The following is a 22,544-nucleotide window of genomic DNA, read 5'->3' as shown; positions in this document are numbered from 1 at the left end:
CTATAACTCCATCAGAATTGGAGGCAGTAAACTCTGTACTTCGAATGTTTTGTGTTTATTTATAAGTTTTTGTGTTACACTAATACCACTATGATAATTAGTATAATACCCTAGAAATATGATACACATTAGTACAGTCACATACTTTATATTCTAAGTGTTGTGGTTATTCAGTAGAAATTTAATATTTCTGGGCAGTAAACTTCACCTTTCCTTAGTATAAAAAATCTACTTGAAAATACTAAGTATAAATGTATATTAATATGTTTTTGTGTTACACTAATACCACTATGATATTAGTACAATACCCTAAATATATGATACACAGGAGTACAGTTATATACTTAATATTTTAAGTGTGTTTCATCAGTTTAATTCCACCAGAGGTTGTTTATTCTGTATAAATGAACATTTTATTTTCTGTATTATTTAGGGGCAGTAAACTTCACATGTCAGCTCCATGTTTTCACTTTATTATTTCCAATATTAGAAATAAACAGAACTGAAGAACAGGTGCTGACAGAGAGAGAGAGGAGAGGGTAGAGGGGGGTGGGGGGGGATGAATATCGGTGTGGCGCGCCGCGGGCACGAGCGGAAGCCGCATTTGTTGTTCTTCCCTGTGCTTCCGAGACGCTGAGGGTCTGCGCGGGTTCGACGGCCGCATATGTCTCCTCCGGCCCCGCCAGTGAAGCGTCTTCTGCCGGCCCCGCATGCAGGTAACGTCCCTCCGCAGCTTCTCCTCGTGTCGAGGGCCCTTCACCCGGGACTGGCCCGGGTTGAAATCACGCTCTTAAACCCGCTTCCTCCCCCTCCTTGACTCGTGTTCCCCCTCCGCGCTCCGCCTCGCTGGGTCCCGGGCGGTGTGCGCTCCAGCCGCCGCTAGCCGCACTCACCCGGCGCCGGGGATCGGAGCTCCACCGGGCGGCTGCTCGCACCGGGACCCGGCGCTATTTTTAAACCGTTTACCGTCAGATAACGTGGAGCCGGGACCCCCACCCCCACCTCCCCCTCCGGAGGGCGTTCACCCCGGTGTGACAGCTGCTCAGACCCCCTGCACGGGGCCCTGTCACTTCTGACATGACAGCTGTGTTTGGACCCACTCAGCTGTTTTAATACAACACACGTCTCGAACCACAGCAGCTGACTCCCAGTGCTCCCAGTGCTCCCAGCAGCAGACTGTCCCAGAGTTTAAACCCCCCCCCCCCACTCACATGTGATCAGTGTGTGGTTGATGTGAGGGCCCGTGGGGGTGTGTGTTTGTGTGTCCGCCGGCAGCCGCCAACTTGTGACCCAGTCCCGTGTAAACAGGTTACGTAAGAAACTTCTTCACCCCCCCACTGACCAGCTCCAGTACGAGCCACTGGGATCCTTCATGTAAAAAATACTCTGTCACAAGTACAGCCCCCCCTCCCTGCTTTGAAGTACAGAGCAACACGTACTCCAGAGTATTTCAAAAGTACAAGAACACATTGTGCAGAAATTGTGTCTCTTATGTAATAAATAGCATTATTAACTCTTCATGCATGAGCAGCGTGTTCAGTAACTGTTGCACTGAGTGTTCCCCGTGTTGAGATATCACTAATATATATATATATTTAATTAGAGTTTATTGTTATTACACTTTCTTTTTCCTTTGGACGTATCGCTGCAGATCCAGAATCGCACACATCGTGTATCGTGGTGCGTTATGTTTACGACGTGATCGCTGAGATACACAGTGTATCTCACATTTACTACTCTTCCCTGGAAATACCACTTTTATTACTATTATCATGCTGCTCCCTTCATCTCTGTCAGACACTTTCCTGCGTATAAATACTTTTAAACACTTTAAACCACTTGTGTTGGACGCTGTCTTGTAAATGCAGTGTTGTTATTTTGTCGATGTGATAATCAAAGGTTCCACTCAACACGTTTTATGTCACAGACTCAGATGTTTATATCGATAAAGGTTTAAGTCAACAACCACACACCTGACCAACTCTTATGCAAGATTTGTATTTGTATTTTATTTTAACTTTTGTATTTAGTCTTATACGACAATAAGGATTTGTTGCTTTTATCTATTTTAAACTTAAATGTTTGACTTTTAAACTGTGAAAGTTATTTAAAGATTTACGACTTTTTTCAAACTAAAAATAGTTTGCAGATTCTTTAAACAATGCCCAAGAGCAAACACGTCATTATTACACAACCAGAAAATATTTTATATGTTCTGCTAAGATTCAAATTATTTATTTTGTACATAATATTTTTTTTTAAATCTTAATTAAACCACATAGGTTTTAATAAAGTGTAAAGCTTTTTATTTTGGGCTAATAATTATTTTTACTGTCAGTTATTCCATTGATTATTTTCTTTTGTTTTATGGATTCATTGTTTTGAATATATGTTTTTAGAAAATAGTGGAGTGTTTAAATGACAAAGACTAGAGAAGTCCAGAGTCTGCCAATCGGATATTGATTAATTGATAAATCATTGCAGCTCTATTCTTTGTCTAATTTCTTTTATCATTATTCGTCTGCTCTCTTTAGCACAGGACCGATTCCTGCTCGTGGCTTTTCATTGGTTTCTGAACTCAAACTAATAAACCTCCGTGTTCTCCCTCCATCTCTCAGATTAACAGGTATGCCAAAGGAAAAATATGACCCTCCAGATCCCCGCCGATGTTACACCATCATGTCATCCGAGGACGTAGCCAATGGGAAGAAGTCTTACTGGGCTGAGCTGGAGATCTCTGGTCAGTCTAACTAACCCCCGGCTCTGCCTCCACAGAAACATCCCGGCTGAGCCTCTCCACAGGTGGAGGTTTTTAAAATTGTGTCGGGAACGTCGACATGAGTCATAATCCGACTGTAACACATAACAATACAAATAAGTTAATCAGAATAAAGTCAGTGGTCAGATTATTGTTGTTCATGTAAAAACAGCGACTGTATTCAGCGTGTTTTTGTTTCTTCAAACTGAAGCGGAGCTGAATTGTCTGATTTCTTGCGCAGAGGAAACTTCCCGAGCAGCAGTTGAGTTGATCATAATAAATAATCCTGAATCTCAGCCCCCGTTGAAACGATAGATTCTCCTCCTGCCGGTTGGAGGAACATGTGTAAACCACACGATGAACTTCTCTCGACACACGAACCTCCGATGGAAACTGATCAGACGGGACCACGAGGACTCTGAGGATTGTGACTGAACGAGTGTGAAACTCAAAGATGAAAAATAAACTAGCGTAGAACCAGGTGCTCATCGGGTTTCTGTTGTAATCTCGTGTCATCACAAGGATTTCTGTCTGAATGAAGCTACTGACGGAGAACATTTATCTTCCTACTGGTTTAATTCAGTTTTTTAAATTGGTCCCAGAGTTCTCCACCAGTGTCGGGTTACTCTGCTGGATTCTATCGGCCTGGTTTAATTGTGGGTTGGATTGTGTCACGTGATTTTTCCGAATGTTGTTTCATGTGGTTTTTCCCTGTGAGAAGCATTAATGTGCCGACTGAAGAACTGAATCAGATATTGTTCCCTGCATGAAAAGGTCAAAAATGCAGACAGTCTGTTTTGTGTTGAACTGATCAGAAGGTTTCTTCTAACGAGCTGTGAATCTGATGTGCGTGTGTTTGGACGCAGGGCGGGTGAGGAGTCTGAGCACCTCGCTGTGGACGCTCACTCACCTGACGGCGCTGCACATCAACGACAACAACCTGAGCCGCATCCCGCCGGACATCGCCAAGCTGCCACACCTGGTCTACCTGAACCTGTCGTCCAATAAGCTCCGGAGCCTGCCGGCCGAACTGGGCAACATGGTCGCTCTCAGGTCGGTCGGAGATACTTTCAGGGACATCGGGGACACATGAGCTTCACCACAGCAACATTTTACACTTATGATCTACAGTGCATGTTCTTTCTTTAAAAATAAATTGTTCATTCGGAGGATTATGGGACAAACTTTCCCAAAGCATAGATGAGAAGTGATGGAAAAGATTAGAAAACGTGTGGGTGAGATTGTGAAAGTGTTCAGAAACACGTCTCCCCTCAAAAAGGACAAACAAAAACAAATATGATGAGCAGGGACAAAGCATTTTGACTGAAAGACGGTGGAAGTTGCATCAGAGACGAGGAATCACCACTTTGTGACGGAGACTTTGACGTGTGTGTGTCCTGTGTGTTGCAGGGAATTGCTTTTAAACAACAATCTTTTGCGAGTTCTGCCTTACGAACTTGGGAGGCTGTTCCAGTTACAAACCCTGGGGCTGAAAGGTGAGTGCTTTCTGCTTTTAGTTCCGTCACGTGGGAGAAACAACTTGGTTTAATCTGTATTTCACTTTTGGACTTTACACACCATGGTTCCGTTTGTTTCCTGTGCGGAAAAAACGTCTTTGGATGGATCGGACTTGGGAACATTTCTTAAAATCAGACATAAACGTGTGTTTCCTGCTTTGCATGTTTCATATTTAGTTAATTTTTGAATGCGACTGTTGTGCAGGAAATCCTTTGTCCCAAGATATCCTGAATCTGTACCAGGAGCCGGACGGAACCAGGAAGCTTTTGAACTACATGCTCGACAATCTAGCCGGTAAGCGGCTCGGGCGCTTCACCTCACCACACCAGTGCTTATTGGAACTCGTGCATATTTAACCCTGTGGTTTATTGTACACCTGAGCACCACAGGTACACAACAGCTGGTGTGCTGTTGTGTTTGTCGAGGACAAATGAGCACTAATCCTCCTCTTCCTCCTGTTTCCAGTGCACCCAGAGCAGCTCCCCCAAAGACCTTGGATCACGCTGAAGGAGCGAGACCCGATGATGCCCGCGGGTAAGTAGGGAGTGGCTACACCTTCAGCCTGTTGGAGTCAAGCTCATATTTACAGTCTCATTGTAAGTGACACGTTATTCTGTCATCTGGTTTAATGTGTCCTTCACGTGTCCGTCCTGCAGCCGTGTTCACGGTCATGTGCTACAACGTGCTGTGTGACAAGTACGCCACGCGGCAGCTGTACGGCTACTGTCCGTCCTGGGCCCTCAACTGGGAGTACCGGAAGAAAGGCATCATGGAGGACATCACCGGCTGTGACGCTGACATCATCAGTCTCCAGGTAAAGACAGAGGCTCCTGTTACATCCTCAACATTAAGCTGAATATATTTTTGCAGGAAAAAAGAAAACTAATCTGACGACAATTAGAGCAGAGTGCACCGAAGTCTAAAGGTTTATCCAGAGTTTACATTTGACCAATGAAGAACACGGCAGCAGATTGTCCGGGACTGAGTTGATGGAGCTGATCTGTGGATATGAAAACTTGCTTTTTACTGTTATGAAAGTGCATCTTAAGGTGGAAGTCACTTCATCTGGATCAGAGAAAATAAGAAATGTCTGACACCTGCACACATCCTGTTCCTTTCACTCACTGCTGACGTCTCTCGTCCCCGTGTCGGTGCAGGAGGTGGAGACGGAGCAGTACTACACCATGTTTCTGGAAACGCTAAAGGAGCACGGCTACGACGGCTACTTCTGTCCAAAGTCTCGCGCCAAACTGGTTTCTGAACAGGAGAGGAAACACGTGGACGGCTGCGCTGTGTTCTTCAAGACTGAGAAGTGAGTTTATACTGTGCAAGGTGTTTTTTGGAGTGAGGCACGTTCAGAGCGGTAGAAAACTAACTCAGATGATCAGACCACACTGTGACTGCAGGTGGTTTAAGCAGGAATTCTATGATTTATCTAGAAGTGAATGATGGAAGTTTTCAAAGTTCTCCTCCCTGGATGTTGATGCTTGGTGGCGTTCGCTCCTGCAGGTTCACGCTGGTCCAGAAACACACTGTGGAGTTCAACCAGGTGGCCATGGCCAACTCGGAGGGCTCCGAGGTCATGCTGAACAGAGTGATGACCAAAGACAACATCGGCGTGGCCGTGCTGCTCGAGGTCAACAAGGACGTGTTCTCCGGCGGTAAGAGCCGCTCTGTGAACTGTGTGCAGAACCAAACCCAGGAGGGAACATCTCTGTTCTGGTTCTGTGATCCAGAGGGAGACGCTTTAGGCCTCAGAGCTTCACAGACACTCGTCCTACTTTCCCCCAGTTTAACCAGATTGGTCCAGTGTTGTTAACAATATAGTTGTTAATAATATATCTGCCAATTGTTTTTTAAATTAATTCTTTAACATATTCAGAAACCCAGGTGATGTCATCTTTGTTCTTTTTGTTTAAATCTGAGCATCGTATGAATCTGGATCATATCCACTGTACATGTGAAAAGACAGATAAACCTTTACACTTAATACTGTCTTTAAAAGATCATATCTTTATATTATGAGTTATATTTAATCTACGCATTTGCACTGTGTCAGATAAATCCAATACGTTATTCTGTATTTGGCCACAAGGGGTCAGGTGTTTCCCAAATCTCTTTGTGTTGTAGTTTGATCACATGATCAGTTGTAGTCACTTCATTCATTTCACTTGACAGTGATGGACAATGCGAAACTCAATCTATAGCCAGAACTTCCCGTTTGTGGTTTGATTTCTTTTTATTGAAATTCCTTAAATCTCTTTGTAATAGTGTTATTTTACTGTCTCAGCACTTTTGAGTTTCTCAAGTTGCATAAAAAAAGATCACATTCAGGTTTTAGTTTGAAAGTACCTTCCTTATTCTTGTAAATGTAAAGCTTTACAGGCGTTGATGTTTTTATAGTTCCTTTCAAATTTCTTTCGTTTTTACTCATTAACATTTGAGCCTTTTTATCCGGTTGTAATTGTCCAGGTCCTGATTTCAGTCCCTGTGATGTAATCCAGTGGCTTCTTCTGTTCTCAGGCATGAAGCCGCCACAGGAGAAGCAGTTGATCCTGGTGGCCAACGCCCACATGCACTGGGACCCCGAGTACTCGGACGTCAAGTTGATCCAAACCATGATGTTCCTGTCGGAGCTGAAGAGCATCGCTGAGAGGGCCTCGGGCTCCATGGCGACCGGCTCGCCGGCCTCCGACCCGTCCTCCGTCCCCATCGTCCTGTGCGCTGACCTCAACTCGCTGCCTGACTCTGGTAGGGCCGAGCCTCTGTTAACGTTTGAGCCTCCCACTCTGGTTGGTTGGTTCCCATGTTGTGTTAAAACTGTGTCTGACAGTTTGATCAACACAGCGTGAGTCTCTTTACGGTTGTTTTAAATCAAGACGGGTTCACGTGATGCACCTTTTTGCAATAGAAGTTTTACTTTTGTGTCACGCAGGGGTGGTTGAATACCTGAGCAACGGAGGAGTGGCTGAGAACCACAAGGACTTCAAGGAGCTCCGCTACAGCGACTGTCTGACCAACTTCAACTGCAACGGCAAGAACGGCAACTCGGACGGGAGCATCACTCACAGCTTCCAGCTGAAGAGCGCCTACGACAGCAATCTGATGCCTTACACCAACTACACATACGACTTCAAGGTGAGCGTATCTCATGTGCCGGTTATTTTCAAACTGTACGTTATGTGATGTCGAGACTTTCGGATCCAGTTGTTCTTCTGTCAGAAGCTGCCACTGGTTTCATCTCAGTGCGTGAGAATGTCTGTTAATAAACTGGCACCATTTGAACTGAATTCCACAGCGTAAGCACTTTTCAAAAGGCCGTTAATAGATTGATGGTGATAGATACTAATAGTATCTGGAATTTTTTTTTTTTTATAAAATACATTCAAATTCAGTTTGTTAGCAATAAGGGAAATTGGGAGGATGCTTCATGCTGATTTATGGCCTTGAAGTGTAGAAACCCCCCCTGTGCCCATTCTGTGCCAAAGGTTTGGAAACTGTGTCAGGGGGCTTAAACTAATAACCATCCGCAGCTCAACAGTGTTTTATGTAGAGTTTGCTTTTCCACCGTCTTTACAGATACATGATCACTGAGGTCCGTTTGGAGGCGTTTACATCAGTGATGACAAATAAGATCATGATGCGCGACTGATTAATGGCAAGAGATGAGTCAACTCATTAGTGGGCAGACATCCGCTGTGATGCAGGCGACTCAGAGAACAGAACGAGCCTCGATCAAAAAGACTTCGCACAAAACAAAAACAGGAAACGCTTTAACTTTGTGTTTCTCTGACTCAAGAACGCTGTGATTGAGAGAAGCTGGAAACCGGAGAGGTCGTTAAAACCATTGTTAAATTATCCATTTGTAGATGATAAATATGCTGTTTCAGATGAATTCATCTTTATAAAAACCAGGACGTTTTATTAAACTCACTGTTTCGGGTTATGTTCTCATCCCTGTCCGTTGTTTTTTGGGTTTGTAGTTAGATAAAGTTACACAGGTGCTTTGTTCTCAAGGAAAAGTTCTATCACTGCTCTCTGATCTGAACACATTCACAACCATATGAAAGTTTCTCTGCCTCAAACGTCTCTGACTCGGTGTCTTTGTGTCTTTGTGTCTTTGTGTCTTCAGGGCGTGATCGACTACATCTTCTTCTCAAAGAACCACATGAGCGTCCTGGGCCTCCTGGGGCCGCTGGACAGCCAGTGGCTCACCGACAACAACATCACCGGCTGCCCCCACCCCCACATCCCCTCGGACCACTTCTCCCTGCTGGCCCAGCTGGAGCTGCGCCCCTCCCTGCCCCATCCGCTCAACCCCCTCAACGGGCTGCACCTGCCGGTCAACAGGTAGTGCAGCCTGACGGGGGGGCCCCGCCCACCCTTCCTGTCCCACCTTTTAAACACTGCCCCTCCCACCTCCCCCCCCCCTCCAGCTTTATACAGGACCCTGTACAGTTTACCGATCACGTTAGACCTCAGACACCATCCAACCCTCTCCAGCCCTGAGACACACTGACCCAGAAGGAGTGAAGTATTCGCCCTGGTTGTTGCTCCTCTTTGTGTTGTTTTTGCACACTGTAAATGTTTATTTGGTTTTCTTTCCCCCCCTAAGAAACCAAATGTTGGGATGAAGCTGCTTTTTCTTTTTTGCCTTCGACATGATCCCAGTCGCTCGTTGACTCTGCTCCTGTCACAACAAACCTTCACTAGTCGACCTTTTTAAGAAATGTCCTCTGAATTTGATTTGGGTAAAAAAAAAAACTTAACGCACTACGAACACGTCAACACAATAAGTTCAGAATGTTATAGGAGGACGTGAAAGGTACAGTACATGTTTTAATATTTTTGAACAGCCAAGAAAACCCTAAAATACTTTAGTTGTTCGATATGAGAGAAAATACTTTTTTAAAGTACCGGGCGTTTTAAAAAAAACTATATAACTTCGTTGTAACACTAAACTGGTTTGTTTCACGGGAACTAGAAGCTGGAATCACCTCACGCCACAGGTCGTATGAACCACTGGTCACTACAGCACTGGGGGCAGTTCGAGGGCTGTCAGACGGCCCCCCCCCCCGCCGCTGCTGCATTCAGGTCCATTCACTTCCATGAATGTTGAACCTTCTCATCGATCGTCACAGACGTATCGTGTTAATCTGGACGGAGTAAAAGATGCAACTCGTGATTTACATTAACACCAAATTACCCTCCCCCGCCCGCCCCGCACGATACTCTTTGAATTGTTTTTAAGACGGGAAACATATCAGCAACTCAGTCCTGACGGTGACAAACAATGCGCTTTAGCTTCTGCACGTGTGCGGCGTCTTAAGAGCATCGTCCTGACTCCCATCACCAGACTGGCCAAAGAATCCCCACACCCCACCCCCCACCCCCACCCCACACAACAAGTGACTTACACTCTACAGATATTAAGATTATATTTAATTATCGCTGCCAGACGGCAAAAAAAACAAACTCCTGCGAAGAATCTGCTCACGATTCGAGAGCAGGAGCCGAATGTATTTACCGGAGGTTCCTCTCAACTCTGTGTCTTAGTGTCAGAGGACTAGAACCCAGAGCCCTTTATGTACGTCGTGACTCAGGGCTATTCTATGCATCGAGCAGTACCTCTCAAACTCTAGACTCTCTGAGTCGCGTCATACGAGCAAAAAACATTCAGGAAGCTATTCTGAAAATCCTTTATAAGCACAGGTAACGTATGAGCGTACAAACGTATATGTTGTTGAAGTAGAAGTCCCACGTCTTTGTGCGTTTTTGATAAAGCCGCCGCCGCCGCACGTATGCTCCATTCCCCAAATCTGGCAAATTAAAATTCGAGTAAGATGCAAAAAGTGTTGAAATTAATTTGGTTCAGACTCTTTAAAGGTTTCAAAACATCATCGTCATCTGGTTTTGTTTTTAGGACGTTTGAGACAAGTATCAGAAGGACAAGCTGAATTCAGGAGTAGCACTGGGTATCTTTACTAATGCAGAGATGCAGTACTTTAGTTCCAGTACCTATTTATACATATTTAAAGAACAAACACTAATTCAAAGCCAAACTTCTAAAATGTTAAAACGTCTAAACCAGTGGCTCCAGAATGTGAGATCAGCGTCCTGAGATAATTAACGAGGCAGCGATCAAGAGGAATCTAAATCATATTGATTTTTGGGACTTTTATCTGTAAATGTTTTCTCACTTAAATAATCGGATTCAGTGAACTGGTCCAAAAGACTCGACGCCGGTTGTCACTACTTGACACAGCTGATTGGTACGAAGAGAAGAAGCTGAGGTTCGATGCCCGGCTCGGTCTACGCAGAGGGACTCACAGGAGTTAACTCAGGAGTTAACTCAGTATCTCTTTAACACCTTTTGAGATTGAACTAGTCGAAGCATTTGTGTTTGAAGAGAAAAGCCATAATTACCAAGTGATAGACGGTGTCGGCACAACCCAGCGCCCTGTCACTTCAGCTGTAACCCACAGTCAGGTCAGTTGAACTGGCCTGGAGGGGGCGCTGTCGGCTTCTGCTTTCGGGTTGCACGTGATTTGACTTGAACAACTTGTCGGCCTCTGGTTCCAGAGGGATCGATTCCTCGTGAGCATTTTGAGGCCTATACTTCACTCCTGAACTCACCTCACAGGGTTTTTCTGATTTTTGTACAACAGCTGTACAGAAATGAAACTGTCTCTGGGGACAGGGCGTCTTTCACATTTCGAGGGGGAACGTACCATTCTCCAGACAAAAGGGGCGTATTTCTTCGTCACAAGTCATAGATGTACTTGTACTTTGTTTTTCCTTTGCCCAGTGCACTATGATTTCATATGTGAATACCTCCCTCCACCCAGTCTGGGGAAACTCCTGAAGAGAAAACCCAACGTCTCTCTGTCCAACTTTGTTTTTGAGCCGCGGGCATTTTCTGTCTCCGACTAACATGCAGTCTTTCAACTGGTACTTTGTACGACTCAGTATCACCAAGTTCTTTGAGAGGAGAAGATCAACGTTCTAGGTTTAAAAGCAGTTTGTGTTGATGGCTTTTATTTCTCCGCTGCACATGTAGGCGTCGTCTCAAAAGCTTTTTCTCTCGAGACGACGCTTAATCGAATTTGAGTTTGATTTTGTTTATTTGATGTGTTCATTTGGGCTTCCTCCTCCTCCTCCTCCTCCTCCTCCTCCTCATCATCCATCAGCTCCTTCAATTCATCCGTTAACCATCGATACCTCTCGGCTTTCGTTTCTGCAGAGTCCACATCACGTAATCTTTCTACAAACAACGTGCCTAGTTTGTACAATTCCTCCAACAGCAGCACTGCCCATGAGACGAAGACGCTCAGATTAACCCAGCGCCATCATGCACCCACCCACCCATCCACCCATCCATCCACCCATCCACCATGCACCCACCCACCCACCCATCCACCCATCCACCCATCCATCCACCCATGCATCCACCCACCCATCCACCCACCCATCCATCACTCCTTCCATCACTCCTTCCATCACTCCTTCCCGAACCAAACTGAGGAATCATTGCTCACTTCAGAGTTTTTTTTTGCTTTTTTGTTTTGTGAGGACAAATCATTCATTTCTGCCACAGATCTGAAATCCACACTTTTCACCCGTTTGTGTTTTTTTTTCCTTTTTTTATTTTGCTGATTCCACTGCAGATAAACTAGCTGTGTTTTCCACAGGATTATCTAAAACTGCCATTGCATGCAAGTTCTGAATGTAAACAAAAAATCCTGTCGTTCACTATCTGGCCCTGGTTTTTTGTTTTTTGTTTTGTTTTGACTGTTACGTTTGTTCAGGTTTACAGCAGCGTGCTCGTGAGACACACACGTCCATGTTCCCTGAGGAACACCAGGATTATCTGAAGAGCTGTTCTGTTGTCGCAAAGTTGCTCTCACGTGTTTGACGGCTTCCAATCAGGGAAACATGAATTCAAAGGATATTGTGTAAATGTTTTCCCTCGCAGTGTATTAACCTGTAAATAACAATGACGCCAAATAAGTCTGATGAAAACCCAGATAATGACCTTGAACTGAGTTTGAAACGACCTCTAGAATGCTGCTGTATAGAGGGGTTTGTTCTGTACATCTTGACAATGTCTCTGTTCGTTAACAACACTGACGATGCACCGGTTGATGCTCTGGTTAATTTGAGATTTGGGAAAAGGCTAAAATGTTTTAAAAGTCAGATTGACTGTATAAAAAAAAAATTGTAATTTGGGGAATTTGTCAATTTTAAGAGTGAGAAGATTTAAGGAACCCCCGGCTGGTGTGTCTGTAACTTCTCTGCTCCTGGAAACATTTTAAGTATTTTAAAGTCGCTGCTTCCCAGCAACTTTCAGCAGATTTATTTTATTCGTGTGTTTAAAAGTGGAGTGAAGTGAAACTGGGTGATGTCACTCAGCCGCCACCAGCAGTCACCAACACAAGGTGCTACTTTACTCCTCCAGAGGATTTTAAAGAGCTGCACTCAAAACCTGATCCGTGTGTCTCGCATGTTGAGTTTCCATTTCACCAAACTGGTTTTCAGTCGCTCGGCCTCCACCACAGACGGGAGGTGTCGGTGTCGGTGTCGGTGTGGAAGGTCGAGCTGCAGCTCTGTGGTGAGGAGCTGAATCAGACACAGCGGGTTTTGTACTGTGGATTCAAAGTGTGCATCGTGTTTGACGATTAAATGTCACAAAGACAAATTTGGCGTTGGCTTGTGAGGACGAGTGGAGGTTTTGTCTCGTGTCGGTGGAGGTCGCTGACTTTGTGTTTCTCTGACTCAACAACAGGACAAAGAAAAATACAGATTTAGCCTTTGTAGAGGTCCTTCTTTTATTTTGAAAGCCGAGTTCCCGCTGCACATTGCAGTTTAATACATATGAATGAAGTTGTTCTCAGTTGTGTCATCAGGTCATTTAACAACTTCACCCAAAGAACTTGATACATGTAAATGAATGAATATATATAAATAAAGAGATTTAAAATCAATGGAAAGTCCCTAAATTAAGTTGATTTTTTTTTTTATAGAAATGTAATTAAACTGGACATGAAATATATTTAACTTAAAATCCAAATGACTGCAGGGAGCTTCCAAAGAATTAAGTATGAATAAGTGAATTAACATTTTATGTTATTTTTAGCTCTTTTCTTAAAGTTAAGTGGAAAGCAAAAAGCAAAGCTAAATATAAATACTAAAGATTATAATTAGATAATTAATAAGACACATTTTCGTGATCTTTAATCCAATTAAAACAGTTTTCTCTCAGTTCCCACAACTGGAGATTTTGGAGATGGCAGTTTTTTCCACTAAGAACACTTTGGTACTAGATGTTTAGGGGGCTGCACTGCACTGCTACATAGTTGGTTGTAAGGCACCTCTGTATGAAAATGACTAAATTAAGAACAGCCCCTCTCAGCACAATATCAGTGTTGAATCTGCACGAGGCATAAATGATAAAAAACTGATTAAGAACTGCTAATTGAACACTCATTTTATATATATATATATATATACAAGAAGTACAAGTTGATATTTACATGTATGAAGTGATGGACATCTACAAAGGCTACAGCTGTATCTGACATGTGAGCAGTTACACTTCTAACACACACACACACACACACACACACACACCCTCCTCATGTAGGCAATAAACATGTCACTTTTCAAGAGACTTTTTTCGTCTGTGATTTATTTCTTCAGCAGTAACCAGCACGTTGTGGACAGCAGGACTAACCGGATTGTGTTGTTCATTTATACCAAGAAGAATTATTCAGAGACGCAGTTTTAGAGAATGTTTAAATCACGTGTTTATTTAAATAATCAGTTTTTTTGCATCAAATCACATTTTCTGATAATAAAATGGCAAAATGGACAAATGTGAACTACAAAAATGCCTTCTTTTTTTTTAACTTGGACCACGAATCCACTCTCCTACAGTGAATTCCTCAAGTTACACGAAGCCACAGAATGTGATCAGAAGTCGAGTTTTGAAGAAGGGTTGGTTGAAACACTGGTTCTTTCCAAGGTCTCGTTTCTGTAATTAAAACAAAAAAGAGACGAGATCAATTAATTAAAAAGTGATCAGGTAGTTTAGGATGTTAAATACACAATATGAAACAATTACACAATCCCAGGTTATTGCAATATTTCTGTTATTGCAATCATCACTGGTCACCACTAGAGGGCGCCCTCCTATTATCAAGAAATGAAACCAAAACATCCTGGATACAAACGCTGACATCATCATTGTGTCTTTTTGAAGCTACACTAACAAGTACATCTTTGAAAAATAAAATGTTTCAAATTTTAATGATTATTTTTTAATCTAATCTATAAACCTGAATCAATAATTTAATCCTTTTATAAAAACCAAAGTCAAAGTCTTCACCTTTGCAGTTTTTTGAGCAGGGAGAGGACCCACTTCACTTCTGGGTCCACACACACTTTGTAGCCGTTTTTCCTTGTGATCCTGGTGAGAGAGAAGTGAAATAAAAGTGATAAACTTTCCTCAGGAGTGAGAGTAAGACTCCACAACAGCAGATACTTTATTCATTGTGATGAAGTGAGACGTTTGGGGCAGAAATAAAAACTCTTTATATTTGAATACCCACAGTTTTATTGCGGTGGCATTATTTCATAGTTTATCTGAAATCAGTCACGACTACTCACAGGATTTCAGTCCGGCGACATTGTCCCGAAACAGGGAACACCTCAATTTTCTTGATGCACTTAGCAGGCACTTCCTCGGTGGTCGTCCGGATGCAGTGACACCCCCGCCTGCGAAAAGCTGCGAGAAATTCAAATTTAAAATTGAGTTAACTCATGAAACTTTGTTCATGTGACCACAGGGGGTCTACTTTACTCCATTTACTGAAAAACTGACTGAAAGCTGCAGAAACTAAAAGATTTATTAGGTTTTGCACTTTTATTTATATACGTTGCATGTAACAGTATTTTTCATTGAAAAACGTGTTTTCAAGACACAATAATTAAAAGGAAAATAGTTTAAATTAGTAATGGGAACAATATGTGTGTGCAATATACTATATATATATATACAGTATATATACAGTATATATATATAGTTCTTAAAAGTAGAAAAATATCCCTCTATGCAGATGACACCTTATTGTTTCATTAAGTTTACTACAAAGTACAACAATATTAAACTAATCAAGGAAAAAACTCCTGGAGTTGATCAAACAAACTAAAGGTCATCATGTCCTTGACAGTAATCAAAGGTCTTACCGTGCAGAGAGGTGATGCAGCAGCAGAGAGTCAGAGCGGCCAGGAGCAGGAGTGGTTTCTGCAGCATCATCATCTTCGTGGCTGGTTTGATCGCTCAGCACCGATGAGGATGTGAGACGGAATCTCTGGGTTTATAAAGCAGCAGAGAAGGAAGTGCGAGGGGGAGATAACTCCTCTTGACTCGACAAAATGTAAAAATTGATCACTTCCGGGCATTTTGCTGAGTAAGGTGGATTTACTTTTCCTTGTGTGGGCCAATATTTTTAACTGATCACTGCAATTTAAATAAAACAAGGTCCTAGATTATTTTTTTTATTTTCTCACTCTCAGTTTCAGGTTCTCCTGCCATGAGACAAGTGTGATTTTCACACTAGTGTTGACTTGAGTTAAGTCTGTAAAAGTCACTTTTTTAAGCTTTTAGTGCACAAAACACTTTTTGATATTAAAAACCATTGAATTCTACACTGTAAAGAATTGACTGTAGAATTAACAGTAAATACCTGGCAAAAAAGTTGCCAATAAAGTACTGTAAAATTACTGTTAATTACTGTAAAAAGAATTACAGTATATTACAGGATACGTTTTACAGTTTTTTGTTGTATATAAATTACAGCAATTTCTTGTTTTGTTTTTTTTTACAGAAAACCGCAATTACTTGTAATCTAGTTTACAACATTACCTTGTATTCTATTCAGATTACAGAAGTTACCTGGCAACTACAGTTGCCAATAAATAGCTGTTAATACTTCACAATACAATATGATGTTGTACAATTGTTTTAGTTATTTTTTATTTTTTTACATTAGCAGTTTTGCAAATTATGCATACTGTGAGGTATTTTGAATGAGACCAGGCATACTGTTTATCCAAAATTCATCTACATTGCACTAAAGTCTTTTCACCTGTTAAATAAAAACGGAGCCAGAGCTGCAACAAAATAAAACTTTTATTGACACTCACAGTTTCACAACGTTTTAAGAACATGGTGTCCTTTTTCTCAGAAAAGCTCTTAAACGTAAATCATACATCTCAGGACACCGGCCCCCCAGTGGAATTCACATTGACCAGAGGTTCAACATAGTCAAACATTATTAAAACTGACAACATACTCGGCTGAAAGGCCCAATCTGAAACCAGGACCTGAGGTAGAAATGTATTAAGAAGAAGGTCACATCATTTTTGGTATAATTTAACTTTTAGCTAACTAGCTAAAAAAGATGACCTTTTTTCAGTGTGTTTGGAAATCTTAATATATCAGCAAAAGATGTAAATACTAATAAAATGTTAAGAGAAGAACAATGTCCAGTCACATAGTGAGGAGGAGAACAGTCCTCATGCTTTATGTTTGACTTACACTCAAAACCATTCAAAGTCCATTAATCTCTTGAGGAGAGAAGAGACGTGAGGACTGACAGAGTTGTTCTTGTTTTCACGCACCTTCCCACTTCTTTGGCCGACCAGCTTTGCCGTCTCGGTGCCTTTGGTTGGATTGATTCCAACGAAACATCTGAAATCACAAAATCACACGAAAAGAAACTTCATGAAAAATCTGCGCCGGCAGCTCCTTTTAAAAGAGGGAGCCGAATCCATCAGGTTGTTCAAGACAAGATAATCATTTGCCCATTTAATATGAAAAGCAAAACTTCACAAGATTGCATGAGCTGACCAGCAGTGATATAGTTGCATCAACATAACCTCAGGCAGCAGGTCCTCTGGAGATTTCCTGAATTGCAGTGTATCAGCTGATTTGGCTCACAGAGGATCAGTGATCTCATGGAAAAAACAGCAGGTCATCCCTACTACAAAAAATGAAAACCAAAACCTTCAGTAAAATAATTTGTTGTGCATTCATTAGCCTACATAAATTAGCAAATTAACATGCATAGTGGATCACAATATACAGCTTTTAATTTTATGAAATGAGCTTTTCTGTTTTAAGTGCTTTATAAACATTAATCTAAGACATACCTTCATAGGTGTGATGTTGGCAGGGAGATCCTCCTCCCTGATGAACTGCAGGTCAGATCTGGATTCCACTCCGATGCTTGGGACTGTAGTTTGTCCTCTGGTAGGCTGGGTAATACCACCAACACAGCTTGTCTGATGTCCTCCCCCAGTACTGACATGTCAGTATATATCTGGGAGGATATTCAGCTTGTACACCATTAATGGACAATAATCAAGGAGAGCTTCTTGCTTAACACACATGTAGTTTGAGCCCTGGACCACCTCTGTTAGCCTGTGAATACCCAAATCAGCAAGTTCCACAGCCAACTGCCCCCCCACCATAAAGTAGACAAGATGAATGCCAAATGTCTCTATGTTCAAAACATGATTTAGCTACAATAATGGGAATCTGCAGTCACTGACTGTTCAATTTAGGCCCAATCCCATTTCACCCAGCTAGCGCGCTAATGCTACTCCTCTGCTCCCGTGCTCTCAGGTCAAGGTCGTCTTTCAAACCGCCTCGTGCAACGCCATCGATATCAACATGCACCATCTACAGTCAGAATACAACTTGCCTGTAATTTTACAATGTGTTATTGTGGATAAATGCTGTTAGCTACTGTAATTATATTTGTCCCATGATGCATTGCGATATATACAGGTAAACATCGTAAAACGACAGAACAAGAAGTTACTGTAAAATGTTACTGTAGAAACTACAGCAATTTGTTACAGTGTACAGTTGTAGAAACTCTAACCACTGGAGACAGTGAAGTTGGACCTGGGACAGATTGTGGGTTGTGGTACATATTTAGATATTTAGATATTGGAGAAGCAAGAAAGTTTTATTTCTGTTCTCTTCCACATCCTTTCTGGTAAATTTACTTTTGTTCCCGTTGATGACAATGATCGTAATGTATATTTCAAGATTTAAAACTAGATGACCTCAGACATGCTGAGACCACACTGGGGACCCCCTGATCATCCAGGACAGGATTCTGGTGAATATTACCTGCACGATTTCAATAAATATTCATATTTCCAATTAATTAAATGAATCTGTCATAAATAAAATGAACACGGAGGGTCCATGTTCTAAATCTGAGTCCTGTATGAAATATTGGAAATAATATTTAGGGATGTGCAGTTTTAATTGACAGCAGAGGAGCAGACTCCAGCACAGAAAGTGAAAGAAGTAAGATTTGAAAAGATTCAGGTGGTTTCCTGGTGCCGGAGGGGGACAGGTAATGGCGTCATTAGTGTGGACTCAGCTGTTCCTCACTTCACGTGAAGGAGCAGGAGGTTCTTCTCTGAGCTCCTCTGCCTCAACCCCTCGGACGCCTCAACTGCCTCTGGACATCTCAACTCGACGCCTCAACCCTCTGACGCCACGGGTTCTGGACTAATCTGGACGTCTCAACTCCCTCTGGACGTCTCAACTCCCTCTGGACGTCTCAACTCCCTCTGGACGTCTCAACTGCCTCTGGACGTCTCAACTCCCTCTGGACGTCTCAACTGCCTCTGGACGTCTCAACTGCCTCTGGACGTCTCAACTGCCTCTGGACGTCTCAACTCCTCTGGACGTCTCAACTGCCTCTAGACGTCTCAACTGCCTCTGAACGTCTCAACACCCCCAACTCCTAACGACTCAGAGATGGAGTGGAGTCTGATGATTGGTTGAATATTAGATGGTGACCAGTGAACAGCTGCTTCTCACAGGGAACATGTTGCATGTGGAGGAAACGAGAAGGAGATGATCTGAGAAACGACTAACGACTAACTCCCGTGAAGCTTGGACACAAACCCACGAGCCTGTCAATACAGACAAGGGAAGAAAGGATAAACTATCTTTTACTAAACTTTCCTTTGACCTTCAATATATAAGAAGAAACAAACTGTATTTCACTTCTCCTCAAGTTCCAGATAAACAAAACTCAGAATTCACGAGGAGACGTTTCGCTGAAGCAGAAGAGAAAGTATCCAGCAGAGAAAGGGAAAGTTATCCCCCCCCCCACTCCAGACACTTCCTCATGACTGGTCCTCTCAGAATATACCACCTTCTAATATTAGGGTGTTCATTGTCATTTCATCACACTCTGCCAGTATCTTATGTCCAACAAAGGAAACCACTGAATTGAAATTCCCGACTTTCAACAGCAGAATGCAATGTTCAGCCCCCCCAACCCCCCCCAATCAAACTCCCCCACATGACTTATTTCGTTAAATTGGAAAGTTTTCCAAAAATATCTATTTTCCCTTTGCCGTTAGGGGTTTTAAGGCATTTATCAGTTTACAATTAAATCTCCGAGCCGAAAGTGACGTGCATCTTGATCATCTGCCAGAGAAGCTGGAAGGAGGAGAGGCTCCGGCCCGGGTCTGGAGATTCCCAGTGTTTCCCCACGTTTTAATAAATCTTCAACTGTCTCAATCACAGTCTCTCACTTTGTTTGGTTGCTTTACTTGGAAACAAAGGTTTTTTTGTCTTTGAGGAAACTTTCAACCACACGCTGCAACGCTGACACGTCTTATTTTACTGTAAATGCCGATACGTTGGTTTTATGGTGAGAACGAGTAGGATTCTTGATTCACACGATGCCGGGAAAAAGCTGCTTTGTTTGAATGCTACAGACACGAGAGACGTAGAGACTGAGACGGTGATTGAGAGGTGTCAACCACAAGAGGGATGAGTACAGCAGATGGCAACAGTGTGAATCACAGAACTTCGTCTCGCTTGGAACAGAAAAACAGAAAGTTTTACCCAGTCGACCACAACAACGTGCCCAACATGTTCCATCCTGGGGCAGCGGCATCTCAAACACTGTGACTCAGTCGAATTGTTTAATTGTTGCCCACTCATTACATGATTAGGTTGCAGATTATCTATTGCATGCAGAGAAATTTTTATTCTATTTTCCAATCATCGTTCCTACAAGCTACACTTTCTTGTACTTTTCTTCTTAGACTTTAAAACGTTCATTTGGTTGAACTGCAGATTGGAACGTTGGAGCCCCCCGCCACCGCACCGGTGTCAAAGTGCAAAATGGCGGCGCCCGTGTCCGGGACATTTTGGCTTTAATTTTGTACAACAGGAGGAAGTGGAGACGGGTCGGCCATCTTTATTCACAGTGGACGATTCATAACAGGGTCTCATATTTCAATCAATCAATCAATCAAATTGTATTCGTATAGCCCATATTCACAAATCACAGTTTGTCTCATAGGGCTTTAACAAGGTGTGACCTCCTCTGTCCTTAACCCTCAACAAGAGAAAGGAACAACTACTAAAAAACCTTTTAACAGGGTAAAGAAGGTAGAAACCTCAGAGAGCCACATGTGAGGATCCGTCTCCCAGGACGGACAGACGTGCACTAGATGCCACGTGTGACGGAGAACATCAAGATAAAGGTTTTAGCAGCATTGATAAGGGTAAACATTTTGAAGCATAACTGAAGGTCAGTGAATTGATGGATTAATGTCAGTAATGGTCGAGTATCTGAGGAGAAACACTATGTATCGAGCAGTCCTGCTGCAATCATAGTCTGTGGTCAGCAGCCAGCAAGATCAGGATCCACCATCACGATCGGATGCCACTATCGTCCACAGTCATTGTCCACTGCCGCCATTAGGATCCATCATCAGCTGCCACCTCGGTCGTGGTCCACCACCATTATCAGATGCCAACACGATAAAGGATCCGCCTTTATTATCACGATCAGCCAGCACGATACAGAATCCGCCAAACTGGATCCACCATTACGACCTCTGATACGAGATCCACAGATCATAATCCACGATGTGGCCGCGGCCCTGGATCTGCAGACGATAAGGCAAAGGGACTCCGGGGAAGAAGTCGAGTCAGTAACATGTATTGATGAGATATTAATTACTTTGATGTGATAACGATTGAGAAGAGGAAGGAGAAGCTGGAAAGAGAAGCTCCGTGTGTCATGTGTCCCCCGACCTTCTAGACCTGTAGCAGCAGAACTAAGATCAGGTCTAAGACAAACCTGGACCGGCTCTAACTATAGGCTTTATCGTAAAGGAAGATTTTAAGCCTACTCTTAAACGTACAGATGGTGTCTGCCTCCCGAACTGAAAGTGGGAGATGATTCCACAGGAGAGGAGCTTGATGCTGAAAGCTCTGGCTCCTACTCTACTTTTAGAGACGTTAGGGAGCGCAGTGCTCCAGTGGGTTGATAAGGTACTAACAGCTCTTTGAGGTATAATGGTGCCAGATTATTAAGGGCCTTGAAGATGAGGAGGAGAATTTTAAATTCTATTCTAGATTTAACCGGAAGCCAGTGTAGCGAAGCTAATACTGGAGACATGTGGTCTCTGTTCTTTGCTCTTGTCAGGACACATGCTGCGGCGTTTTGGACAATCATATTTTGGGATATTTATCAATATCAAGTTTTATTTGTGTAGTTCACAAATCACAATTTGTCTCATAGATGTTAACGAGGTGCAACATCCTCTGTTCTCAACGCTCAAGAGTAAAACTACCCAAAACAAATAAAATATTCAAATAATATTATTGCATACATTGCAAAAAGAAAACTGTGTATAATGTAGATTAACGACTCAGCTCCAAAACAAAGGTTAAATAATGTGTTTTGTGTTTGTTTAGATTATTAATGATAAATACCAGAGTCAGACTGTGGTGTAGAGATGTTTCTAAAATGATCTAAAGAAAAATAACTGCATATCAAAATCCACCCGGGTTTTACATCCAATAATGTTGTGATAGCGCGCTCTACTGTTGAAATGACAGAATTACAAGTATCTCAAAGATAATGTGGGACATACACTCACCGGTCACTTTATTAGGTACACCTTGCTAGTACAAATTAACCCCCGCCCAGATTAAACCTGGGTATACTTTGGCCCAGGCCAGAGTATACCCTGGGGATAAACTGTCCTAGGCCAAACTATACCCGGGGGTGTAAAATAGCCTAGGCCATACTATACCCCTCCAGGCCAGAGTATACCCCAGGGGATAAACTGTCCTAGGCAAAGTCGGTGACTCCATGGATTGGTTGACCTATCCCGCAAGCTTCAATCTGCAGTCATCAAC

General features: G+C 42.7%; 2 protein-coding genes across 2 annotated transcripts; one reads left to right on the top strand and one right to left on the bottom strand.

Annotated features, from left to right (window-relative positions):
- Positions 1 to 584: 584 nt before the first annotated feature.
- Positions 585 to 9,028, top strand: cnot6l (CCR4-NOT transcription complex, subunit 6-like). Its single transcript, XM_035166645.2, has 12 exons — positions 585 to 716; positions 2,619 to 2,740; positions 3,625 to 3,811; positions 4,169 to 4,254; positions 4,481 to 4,570; positions 4,742 to 4,810; positions 4,933 to 5,090; positions 5,434 to 5,588; positions 5,786 to 5,937; positions 6,800 to 7,027; positions 7,212 to 7,414; positions 8,409 to 9,028. Exons 2-12 carry the CDS (start codon positions 2,629 to 2,631, stop codon positions 8,628 to 8,630), a joined length of 1,662 nt encoding a protein of 553 aa, XP_035022536.1. The 5' UTR covers positions 585 to 716; positions 2,619 to 2,628; the 3' UTR covers positions 8,631 to 9,028.
- A 5,155-nt stretch (positions 9,029 to 14,183) lies between these two features.
- LOC118115479 (alveolar macrophage chemotactic factor) lies at positions 14,184 to 15,664 on the bottom strand. Its single transcript, XM_035166649.2, has 4 exons — positions 15,524 to 15,664; positions 14,945 to 15,062; positions 14,664 to 14,744; positions 14,184 to 14,309 (listed from the first exon to the last, which is right to left on the bottom strand). The coding sequence occupies exons 1-4, from the start codon at positions 15,594 to 15,596 to the stop codon at positions 14,249 to 14,251; spliced, it is 333 nt and encodes a 110-aa protein (XP_035022540.2). The 5' UTR covers positions 15,597 to 15,664; the 3' UTR covers positions 14,184 to 14,248.
- Between the last annotated feature and the right edge of the window lie 6,880 nt (positions 15,665 to 22,544).

This window comes from Hippoglossus stenolepis, chromosome 9 (assembly GCF_022539355.2).
Source record: "Hippoglossus stenolepis isolate QCI-W04-F060 chromosome 9, HSTE1.2, whole genome shotgun sequence".
Lineage (NCBI taxonomy): Eukaryota > Metazoa > Chordata > Actinopteri > Pleuronectiformes > Pleuronectidae > Hippoglossus > Hippoglossus stenolepis.
Note: the sequence above shows the minus strand (reverse complement) of the source record. Positions and strands in the feature narration are given on the sequence as shown.